At 44.4% G+C, this 12106-nt stretch overlaps 1 protein-coding gene across 5 annotated transcripts in view; it reads right to left on the bottom strand.

Annotated features, from left to right (window-relative positions):
* Nucleotides 1–12106, bottom strand: part of OGDH (oxoglutarate dehydrogenase) — a 73032-nt gene that overhangs the window by 30932 nt on the left and 29994 nt on the right. The window contains exons 4-5 of one of the 5 annotated variants that reach the window (XM_032484328.1): nt 11579–11669; nt 5398–5442 (exon numbers count right to left, since the gene is read on the bottom strand). In XM_032484328.1, coding sequence (XP_032340219.1) covers nt 5398–5442; nt 11579–11669 — 136 coding nt within the window. Of the gene's footprint in view, nt 1–5397; nt 5443–11353; nt 11457–11578; nt 11670–12106 lie in introns of those variants that run through there. The other 4 variants (XM_032484327.1, XM_032484330.1, XM_032484329.1 and 1 more) reach the window with 4 other exon arrangements.

The following is a 12106-nucleotide window of genomic DNA, read 5'->3' as shown; positions in this document are numbered from 1 at the left end:
GGCAGAGACAAATGAAAAAAAAAATTAAGTCTCAGCAAAGAAACAGAGTCTCTGCCAAAAATGAAGATACAAAGAACCAAACAGGAAATTTTGAAACTGCAAAATGTAATAACCCCAATTAAAACTCAGTAGATGGGCTCAATGGCATCATCAGGGGACAGAGGATCAGTGAACTTGAAGACAGAACAACAGAAATGAACCATTCTGAAGAATACAGAGAAAACAGACTGGGAAAAAAATGGAAGAAAGTCTTGAGGACATGTGATGCTACAATAAAAGATTTCACATTTGTGTTGATCAATCCCAGACGGACAAGAGAAAGAAGGAGGCTGAAAACTTCCCAAATATGGCAGAATGACTTAACTCACAGATTCAGGCTCAGGGAACTCAAAGAATCCAAAGAAATCCACATCAAAACATGTCACAATTAAACCTCTGAATTTAAAGACATAAAAAAAAAATCTTGAAAGCAGTTAGAGCAAAGTGACACCCTGCCTAGGGGGCAAAACAACTGGAACAACAGTGGATTTCTCATCAGAAGCCACGGAGGCCAGAAGGAAGTGGCGCCACACTTACCAGAGCTGAAAGAAAAGAACTGCCTCCCCAGAATCCTATGTACAGTGATAATATCCTGAAGGAATGAAGGAGAAATCAAGGCATTTTCAGATGAAGGGAACTAAGAGAGCCTGTCACCCTAAATGAATGGCTAAAGGAAGTTCTCTGAACAGAAAGGAAATGAGATCAGAAGGAATCTTGACAGAAGGAAGAAAGACCATGGAAATAAAAAATAAAAGTAAATAAAACAGACTTTCCTTTTCCTCTTGAGTCTTCTAAATTATGTCTGATGACTGAAGCAAAATTATCACACTGTCTGATGTGTTTCTAAACATATGTAGAGAAAATATTTAAGACTATTGTATATTTTAAATGGAGAAGGTGAAAGGAGATAAAGGGAGGTATGTACTCTTCACTTGAACTGGTAAAATGATGACACCAGTAGACTGCAATGTTATGTACATAATGTCATATCTAAAAAAATCACTAACAAGGCTAAAAACCACTAAAAACAAAGAGGTATGATCAAAAAGACTACATATAAATAAAAAATGGAATTTTTAAGTACAGGCTTAAAAACCCAAACAAGTCAGGAAAAAGAAAGCAGAAAAATGAAAAAGAGGACAAACAGAAAATGAAAAATAAAATGGTAGACTTAAGCTCTAAAATATCAAAAATTACATTAAATATAAATGATCTAAATATACCACATAGAAGACAGAGATTGATGGAGTGGATTGAAAAAACAGGACCCAACCATATGCTTGTCTATAAGATTTAGGCAAACAAAGTAAAAGGACGGGAGATGTATCGTATAAACACAATCAAACAAAAGCAGGAGTAGCTATACTATCATCAAATAAAGTAGACAACACAGCAAAGAAAATTACTAGAGACAGAAACATTGCACGGTGATAAAAAGGTCAATCCACCCAGAAGACGTAGCAATCCTCAATGTGTATGCCCCAAACAACAGAGATGCACAACATATGAACCAAAAACTGAGGACTGAAAAGAGAAATAGACAAACCTGCAGTTTGTCTGGAGACTTCAAAACCCTTCACTCAATAATTGATTAAATAAGTGGATAGAAAATTAGCAAGGATGTAGAACGACTCAACAACCAACAGGATGGAATGGACATTTATAGAACACGTCACCCAACAACAGTGGAATACACATTCTTTCCATATGCCAAGACAGATAATACACCAGGCCACAAAGACCTCAACAAATTCAGCAGAAATGAAATTATATGGAATGCATTCTCCAACCACAATGGAATCAAACTAGAAATCAATAGAAGAAAGATAAAAGAAAAATCTTCAGATTCTTGGAAACAAAACACAACCTTCTTAATAATCCATGGGTCAAAGAGGAAATACTAAGGGATACCAAAAAATACACTGAGCTGAATGGAAATGAAAACACAACATATCAAAGTATGTGGGAGAGATAAAGCTGTTCTGAGAAGGAATTTTACAGCAGTAAATGCAAACATTAGAAAAGAGGAAAAGGCTCTAATCAGTAATCTAAGATCACATCATAAGAAAAAGAAGAAGAAGAAGAAGAAGAAGAAAACCCAATCCCACAAAGAAAATAGAAGTAAAGAAATAATAAAGAGTAGAAATCAATGAAATTGAAAATGGCAAAACAACAGAGAAAAATCAATGAAACAGGCAGCTGTTTCTTTGGAAAGATCAGTAACATTGACAAACTTCTAACAGGACTAACAAAGAAAAAGAGAAGATACCAAAAACCAGTATCAGGAATGGGGCATCAATACAGACTTGGAAGATATCAAAAAGATACTAAAGGAGATGAGGAGGGTATACATCAAGTGGTAGAGTGCATGCTTAGCATGCACAAGGTCCTGGGTTCAATCCCTTGTACTTCCTCTAAAAATAAATAAACCTAATTACCTCCTTCCCCAAAGGAAAAAAAAAAAAGATACTAAAGGAAACTATGAACAACTTTTTACAAATAAACTTCACAACACAGATGAAATGAACCATTTCTAGAACAATACAAACTGCTGTTACCCATCCAATATGAAACAGATAATCTGAACAGCTCTATGACTATTAAGGAAATTGAATTCATAAATAAAAAGCTTCTGAAAAAGAAATTTCTAAACCTGATGGTTTTGCTGGGGAATTCTACTGAATGTTTAAAGAAGAATTAATACCAATTCTTCACAATCTCTTTCAGAAAACAGAATAGGAAGACAACTTCTCAACTTATTTTATGAAGCTAGACACCCTGATACCAAGAGCAGATAAGGACAGAAAAAAAAAATTACAGACCAATATCCTTCATAAATATAGATGTAAAAAAAAAAAAAGATGTAACAACATGCAAAAAGAATTCTATACCACAACCAACTGAGGTTTATTCCAGTAATATAAGTTTGGTTCAATATTTGAAAATCAATCAATGTAATCCACTAGATTATCAGGTTAAAGAAGAAAAATCATACAATCGTATCAATAGATTAGAAAAAGTATCTGACAAAATCCAACACCTTTTCATAACAAAAACTATCAAAAAATAAATAGATGGGAACTTCCTCAACTTGATAAAGAGCATCTATAAACATCCACAGCTATATTGTACTTGGTGGTAAAAGACTGCATGTTCTCTCCCTAAGATCAGGAACAACACAAAGATGTGCATTCTCATGACTTTTATTCCACTTAGTGCTGGAAGATCCAGCCAAAGTAATTGGGCAAGAAAAGGAAATAAAAGGCACACAGACTGGAAAGGAAGAAACAATTGTTCCTATTTTCAGATGAGATGACTGTCTACCCAAAAAATCCTAAAGAATCTACCAAAAAAAAGTTCTAGAAAAAGTGGGCTCAGCAAGGTCACAATACAAACACAAAAATCAACTGCATTCCTAGATATTAGTAATGAATATATGGACACTAAAATTTATTTTAAAAAGGAAATACATGTAAATCTAACAAAACATGTATAAAACTTGTATGCTGAAGACTACAAAAAGCTGATGAAAGAAATCAAAAAAGAGTTAAATACATGAGAGACATACTATGTTCATGGATTGGAAGGCAACAGAGTAAAGATGTCAATTCTCCCCAGAATGATCTGTAGGTTTAACACAATTTCTACCAATATGTCAGCAAGAGCTTTTATAAACATAGACATGCTTATTTTAAAATTTGTATGGAAAAAGACAGGTCCCAGAATAGGCAAGGCAATTCTGAAAAAAGAAAATAAAGTTCAGGAGCTACAGTAATCAAGACAGTGAGGTACTGGTGGAAAGACACATACTTTAAAGGAAAGAACAGAAAACCCAGATACAGATCCACTGAATAAGCCCAACTGACTTTTGATAAAAGTGCAAAAGCAAGTCAGTGAAAGAAAGACAAACTTTTCAGTTAATGATGCGGGAGTGATTTGACATCCATAGTCCACAAAGAAACAAACCTTGATCTAAACTTCATATCTTATGCAGAAATGAACTCAATAGGGATCACAGATGTAAATGTAAAATGCAAAACTAGAAAACCTTTAGAAAACTACAGAGGAGAAAATCTTCAGGATGTAGAGCTAAGAACAGAGTTCTCAGATTTGATATCAAAAACATGATCCATAAAAGGGAAAACTGATACACTGGACTTTATCAGAGTTTAAAACTTTCGCTCTGTAAAAGACCTGTTAGTCAAAGAATGGAATACACAGGTCTGTCAATGAGTGTGTGGTGGGATACCTATGGCAAGGAATGCCACTCAGCAATAAAAAGGAAAAAAAAACCTAGTGTTAGAAAATCATGCTGATTGAAAAATGCCAATCCCAAAACACTGCATTCTGTGATCTGCATCACATTCTTGAAATGACAAAATTATAGAAACAGAGAGCAGAACAGTAGTTGCCAGGGGTCAAACATAGGGGTGGGATGGAGAGGGAGTGAGCGTGGCTACAGAGGGGCAGCAGGAATGACCCCTGGAGTGATGGAGACGTCTGTGGCTTGACTGCTGTCAGTGTCAGCATCCTGGTGTGATGCACTATGCTTTATAAGATGTCCCCGCTAGGGGCACTGGCTGAAAGGCATATGAGGATTTCTCTGTTATTTGTCACAATTGCATATGAATCTATGATTATCTCAAAATAAAAAGTGTCATCAAAACTAGAGTCTTACAGATATTATGAGTAAGTTGATGGAAAGAGAACTTCTGAGTGATGCCTGGAATGGAAGGAAGACTGGCTCCTGGGGTGAGTGACAGCAGGCAGATGACCCCCACCCCAGCACCCCACTCTGGATTCTTCAAAGGTGCTCTGCCCAGAACCAAGGGTCATTAAGGATTCCTTACTTCATTAAATAACTTTTTATCAATACTTCAGTTGTCCTTCAAACATGGGAAGCTCAAATGGGAAATCTTGTCAAAAATGCCCAGGAAGCAGAATCTGAAAGAATCCAGAGTCCGGTCAAAGGCACAGTGCAGAACGTGGAGGAAAGGAAGAGCCAACATGCAGAATGTGGTGTGGCCTTGGGTCCCTGCTGGGTACAGCAGGAGCTAGAGACAGCCCATACCAAAGACGGAAGCCCAGCGAAGCGGCGGTGAGACACGTGTGAAGGTGAAAATGCTCTTTAGGACACCGAATGGACAGAAACAAAAATGACACTGCAAGTAGCTCTACCTGTTGGATTAACAGCTAAATGACAGGGAAAAAAACATATTTCAAAACAATGAACAAACTTCAGAACATTGGACAGAGTTGTGTCAACTTTCCCCAAGTTGCATGCTAGGGAAAGTTGCACATCCAGTTCAAATGAAGTCCTTAGCTCCAGAAAAAGTGAAAGGCTCATTATTTTCATACCTCCTACTGTTAGCATTCGAAGTCGTTCCTTGAAAACTGCAAGATCTGAGAGGCAGAGTGGGGTAGCATGGGTGAGCGCAGAGGGAAAAAGACAGGTGAGAGTTAGTTAAAAAAAAAAAAAAAAAAAAGAAACCAGAACACCCAAAACCCTACCCCATTACCGCAGTAACGGGCGGCACAGACACTGTCACACAGACACAGACATTGAAGGAGAACGGGGTGGGTTACGTGATCTGCATGGAGCTACTTTGGTAAACATGGAAACTGTCCATGAACAGCTGGAGTAAGGTGATCAGAAGGAGGGAAAGGCCTCTCTCTGAAGCTGAGAAGCCATCGGGGGGCGGTGGCTGAAACGTCCTTACTTCCCCATCTTGAAGAAGTGGCCAACACAGAGCTCTCCTGGGAAGTCAAATCCACCCAGTCTAGACTACCCTGAGATGAAAACACTGGCGAAAAGAATATGAAAAAGCCTAATTTTTAGAGTCCCAGTCCTCAGAATTGGAGCATCAGGCAATAGACTAGACCCTAAACCTCAAGATCCTGCCAGATTTTAAATAGAGAGTGGAAGGTGGGTCTTCAGTCTCCCCTCTCGAGAAGGCAGGACCAGAACGGGGGAGCTCAGGTGCTCAGAACACAGAGTCACACGCATGCACTGCTGCACGCACTCCTGCCCCACACCTGGAAGCCTGCCTGGCGCTGGTGAAAATCAAGATGTTGATCTGGACACACCAAACAACCCCTGACCCTGGTTCCCGGGAGCGTGGGCCCAATGGCCAAGGGGACAGAGCATGGTCACCGTCACTGAGGCTCCTGTCTGTCCTAGGAGTGCAACAGGAGGCCAACTGATGTGCCCTTGGACGCTGCTGGCAAGAACCCTGACTCAGAGAAGATGCAGGGACTCCTGCTCTGCGTGGGCAAAGCTCTCCTCCTCATCACCCACCAAAGACCTGCGAGCCAGCGGCTCTTAAGACAATGGAATATCCAGGTTCTGCACAAAAGCATGGATGCTTTGCTTACGGTAAGGATGAAGAATCCTCATTTTTACCCCCTCAATCCTCAGAATCAAGACAGAGGACCATGCCAGGCAGCCATCAGCAGTATCTGTGGAACACGCCCCCACCCCCCGCCCCCCATCCTCAAAGGGAACTGCAAATGCACAGCTGTTAAACAAATCTCAAGGTAACATACGATGCTTAAATTTGTTCACTCTGGGCACTGGGTATGTGGATGCTTTATTCTTATCTACACCTTTTGGGGATTTTTAAAATAAAATGCAAACAAAAGACACAAACCAAAGGAGAGTGAAAAGAGAACAGAAGATATTCTGGTTGTCATTTACAGAAAGCACGTGGGATTCCCAGCACCTGAACACTTTAAAACATTTAAAAAAATTACTCCTTGATGAGAACAAGAAGCTCTGCCGGAGAGACAAAAAGCGGCTGGGCTTTGACTGTGGTGCTTCCAAGTCAAGCACAGTGGGTAAGGAGCAGGGATGTGACGCTGGGCCTGGGTGTGCCTCGGTCTGCCAGTTCCTGGGTGTCCAGGGGGGAGGCCACCCCTGCAGGGGGACATACCCACCATGACCTTGGCTTGGCCTGCCCTCCTGAGTCACCTGGGGATCCTGACCTAGACTCTTCACTTACTGGTGGTGGGTCCACATACTGTACAGAGCAGCCAGGAAATGTTAAGTCAACTGCTCTCTGTTGCTCTAAAATTATGAAAGTTGATTAAAATTCAATTCTATTTTTAGCTCATTCTTTCCAGCCATCAAGGGAGCAAAACTGGACCAGAAAGAGCTTCCTGGAAGGTCAGAAGGGTGGTGAGACTCCGTGTCCTGAACTAATTCACTTAAAGTAGCTAAAATGTTGCCATAATTTGGATTTTTAACTATTTAACTCAAGTTCATTTCGTAAGACTGACAGTTTGCAAACACTAATGATAAACAGGAGGAGGAGTTTTCAGGCTTTCTTTGCTTTTAGTTATAGATTTTACATTTTGAGTTCTCCTTTAATTACGTTTAAATCTCACATTTAAATAAATTTCGATCATTTTTGTCACTGTGAGCAGTTACATTTACAGAATTTATACAGAAACCACAGATGATGGCATTTTTAAGCTGGAATCTAATTCCAAAGCTACATTTGAAAGAGGAGAGGAAACTGAGGGCAAGAGCTAATGAGAACTTTGTCCACATCCCCAGCCAGCCTAGGGCAGTTCGGCTTCAGCCAGAAACAAGACTGTCCGATGCCCCTTCCCCACCCCGGTGAAGCCAGCACAGGGCTCCAGTCAGAAGGCGAAAGAGTGTACAAGTTGACTGCACTTGATTTGTTTCTACTTAAAATAGAAACAACCCTGACCCCAAGGGACTGGCTGTCAAAAGCCGCAGCCTGACCCTTCTTTACAGCCAACCAGGAGAGGCCTCGCTAGGAAACCCGATCCTGCCTGGAGCCGTGCAGCGGCCTCTCTAGGGAGGAACGCGGAATGCGTGCCCAGGCATCTCAGGCGGGAGCTCCCAACCCTCCTCCACCCGACCTGGCATAAATTAAGATATGCTTCTGGGGCCACCTGGAACCTGGCCCCCAACATAACACATCCTGGGAAAAGGCCACCCCGTTCCTAGCAATCACTGCACAATCATGGAACATAACCCACATCTAACTGAGAAACTGTTCTAACGTTGATTTTTTAAAATTTCACTTAAAATAATCACAAACTCCACCATCTCAACAATATTTCTTCTGCATTCACAGTATGTTCTGTGTGCACACGTCTGATGGTAATCCTGAAGTTCCTGGAGCTGGGCACGTCTGCCAAGTCTCCTGTGCCAGGTAAGAGTTCACCTGTTAATTCTCCTTCTACCCATGACTTCAGGGGCTGGGAATATTTCCAAGATGTTAGGATAAGGACCCTAGGCTAGCATTTCCCAATCCTCTCCGAATTGGTCAGGAAAGGGCAAGAACCCGGTGGAAACTTTTCACATGATCCACCTTATTTAAAAAATTCTGAAAGGAAAAAAAAAAAAAATTCTGAAGGACCCTAAGCCCTGCTTACACTGCAGACCTGCGCTGGCTAGCGCTGCCCTTGGGGATGGCTTCCTGCCTTCACCCAGGCAAGGCTCGTCCCTGCTCCTCCAGCCCCTGTGCTCCAACAGCAGGACGTGCTCTCAGACGTGTGGGGTGGGATCACCGCCCGTGCCTCACTTTCCCCACAAGAGGATGGAGAAACTGTGCTTGCGTCCACAGGGAGAAAGGAAGGCGGCTCAGAGGCTTGGTGAGAGGGACGCAAGGCTGGGGAAGGTGCTGTGTGACACGAGACACCGCCGCGCTCACTCACTCACCCCAGGCTTACACGTGGGCCACGCCGACCACCCCGCTTTGACAGGTTTCTGCACCGGAGCTGCCCTGCCTCCTCGCGACTCAAGCTGCAGCCCGGCCCTTACTTCTACCAGACTCTGGCTTATCTGCTCCATCTCTGTTTCTAAATATGTCTCTTTACCAGAGAGACCAGCAGCTGCTCATCTCAACAGACTGTTAATAATCAGAGTAGCTCACACTCTGATGGGGCCGAGTAAGCTCCAGGCGCTCCTGCAGGGAGTTTATTTATTTTTGAAACAACCTTACAGATGAGAAGACAGGGGCACACAGGGAGTCCTGGCAGGGGGAGTTGGCTCCAGAGGCCAGGCCTTGAGGTTTGGATGAGATGATGGGCAGTGAATCGCCCTAGGGACTGTCCAGTGCCCCCAAACAGAGTGGTCCTGTTGGACCAGCTGTTTTCTTAAACACCCACACACGTCAAGGGTGAGATAATCCAAGACTAATGCCGATTCAAATACGTAATGGGTTTATCCTGTTTCCATTTATCATGACTTTTACGTCACACAATTTCAAATTCTCAAATGAAATGCACTTTTCTCCTGCAGAGGGGCTGCTCCCCAACTTTATCCTGGTGGTTCTGAAGGGCTCCCAGCCAGAGAGGGCTGTGTTTCTCCCTCACAAGAGCGCAGGAAGCGCTAATGTCACCTTGGTGCATCCCTGGTTTGTAACGTCCTCTTGCCCGTTCACCTTGCTATGTTGATGCCGAACCTCACAGAAGCACAGACACGCGGGGACACTAGTCCAGAGTGGAATGTGCAAGGCCGGGATGGCCTAGAAAGAACTAGAAAGAGCGACAGAAGCCCTGCCTCTGCCCCTGGTGAGAGTTGTGAACTGACAGACTGGCGGTATCAACAGGCCTGGGGGTTCTCAGCCTTCATAGACTTCTGGGTTGGAGGCGCCTGGGTAGCTTTCAAGAAACTTCTGCCTGTGCTGGTCGGCCGTGGCACCGTCTGGACATGACCAGTCTCAAGCGGGACAGAGAAGACCTCTTGGCGCCCCCAGGCAGTTCTAGTGGCTTGGGAACCACTGAAAAAGGTCCATTTTGATACCAAGAAACTGACAACCATGGATGCCACTGGGGAAAGGAACAGGGGAGATGCAGTTCTGGACGGGACAAGGAGACCCCACCTCCCACATGCCTTTCTTGTTTAAATGCTTTACTGTGCATGGGACGCTAGCCTCTGTGGCCTGCCCTGGGCCTGGCTCAGCAGTCAGGGCCCCTCTCTGGAGAGATGGCTCCAGGTGGGAGGGGTGGAGAGGTGGTGGGGTGGGGTCTGCCCTGCTCCAAGCACCTGGGGAGGACTCACGGTGCCGAGGGAGCTTCAGCACAGGTGAGCCTAGGGTGGGTCGGGCCTGGGTGCTGCAGAGAGGCTCAGTGACGATGAGGACGAAAGAGACCCCAAGCGTCCTCCAGGAAGAAGCCCAGAGAAGCCCACTTCTTGGGAGCATGAAGTTGTTGTCACTCAATAAAAGTATCAGGATTCAACCCATGTCCTGCTGACCATCTGAACTGGCCCTGTTCTGTCATATTCAGGAAGATTTCTCTAATCTTTCTTCCTCAAACTGCTAAAAGTGCAAGTACAAAGTGGAGGAAACCCTGTGTTACTCAGGCACGTTTCTAAAATGAAGACAGAGCAGTGACAAACCTCTAACAGCGATCCCAGAGCCCAATGCTGTCTGAAACCTAGCCTCACCTGACCAGTGCCTGACCAGTGCCTGACCTCCCACGTCATAACCTGGAAATGCCTAGAAGGGCATCGGGGTATCGCAGAGCGTTAGGCTGTTACTGGGAGGAGGTGAGGGTCACCTCCTCTCAAAGAGCAGCAGTAGGCAGGTGGGCAATCATCAGTTTCATTAGCATGCACAGTGTTTCTTGTGAACACCCTTGGCCATTTCCAAATTAGTCACATCATCTCTGTAGCACAGGTTAGCTGCACAGTGACTTAGAGCAGGTTAACTCGAGAAAGCAACCGTAGGTGTGAGCCCAGCCACGCCCCTGCGCTTCTGATGGAGGAGGGGTGCGGGGAACAGTGACAACCACGGCCGGTGTGCCGCACACCTGCACCTCCCTGCACGCCGGGGATGCCTTCCAAAGTTTCCTCAGTGTGATCACCGGCATGTGAGGATCTGGACACCCAAACTGCACCACTTGCTCTAGAGTTCGCCTTGTCCAAGGCAGGCCACCCTGTGCTTCAGAGCGGACAGCGTGTGACAAGGCAGAGGCCACACTGCCCTGAGATTTGGAAACCGGAGCCAGACGAGCTAGCCTCTGGCATAGCTTCTGACCCGCCTGCCTGGGTGGGTCATCTTTTTCTCTGGGCCACAAACCTTTTCTGCCCCAAATTTTACTTCCCAATTTTGAGACTTAAGACAGTTAAGCTTATCCAATCTGGCTGGAAAACTGGGATTAAAAATGACTCGCCCCAACACGCTAAGGCTGCATGACCGATAAATGTCAAGTGATCAGAACGAAGGAAACTTAAGAGTCTTTCCCTTCCGCCTGTGGACGTCCTGGCTGTCACAAGCTGTGACACAGAGACAGGAGCCAAGCAGTGCAGTGCTGACTGCTCTCAGACCCTCACCAAGTTTGTCTGTGGATGAGATAATATCAGCGGGCACGGAGGAGTCCAGATCAGCATCCAAAATTCCCAGGGGGTCCAGCTGTGCTACATGGTGCCCTCGAATCTACGAATGGGCCAGCGATGGAGAGGGAAGGACACACACAAAAGGACAGGAGAAAAAAAAGAGGGAAGGGGTAAAAAAAAGTAAAATCACATTAAAATTAGTGTTTACAGATTAATTCTCACCCACGTTTGAAGAAACAGTTACTGGAGCATCATCAAAATTTACACAACTAATTCCGAGAGGATCAAGTTTTGCAATGTGGTGACCCCTGACCTGGAAGCAATAACACAAGCAGTCATTAAGCAGGTCCTGTGGGCTTGGGGGGTGGGGGTGGGTGATACACTGGTCAGACCTTTCCCTGAGAGCCCCAATGAACCCCAACAAAAAAACTGGTGTTTAAAAAGCCTTTGGATAGATATTTTAAAGCAGTGTTGTGCATAAAGGCACTTCTATAAAAAAGGGATATACTTCTCCGGTTATGAAGAACCTGGCAGTGTAAAAGGACCCATTTCTTCAGATCCATATACGGTTTTCCGGGGATAAACCGAAAATGGGAGATGCTGGGGACTTTCACCCCAGTATGAAGCCTACTCCACTGAGAACGTGCAGAAGTCCCTACGCGATAAGGGGAGGTGGAAGCGTGGGGTGGGCTGGAGAGATGCCACCTCGTGCAGAGGTCTGCCCTGGGGACTCCCGCCCTGGCCCTGCTG

This window comes from Camelus ferus, chromosome 7 (genome assembly GCF_009834535.1).
Source record: "Camelus ferus isolate YT-003-E chromosome 7, BCGSAC_Cfer_1.0, whole genome shotgun sequence".
NCBI classification, from domain to species: Eukaryota; Metazoa; Chordata; class Mammalia; order Artiodactyla; family Camelidae; genus Camelus; species Camelus ferus.
Note: the sequence above shows the minus strand (reverse complement) of the source record. Positions and strands in the feature narration are given on the sequence as shown.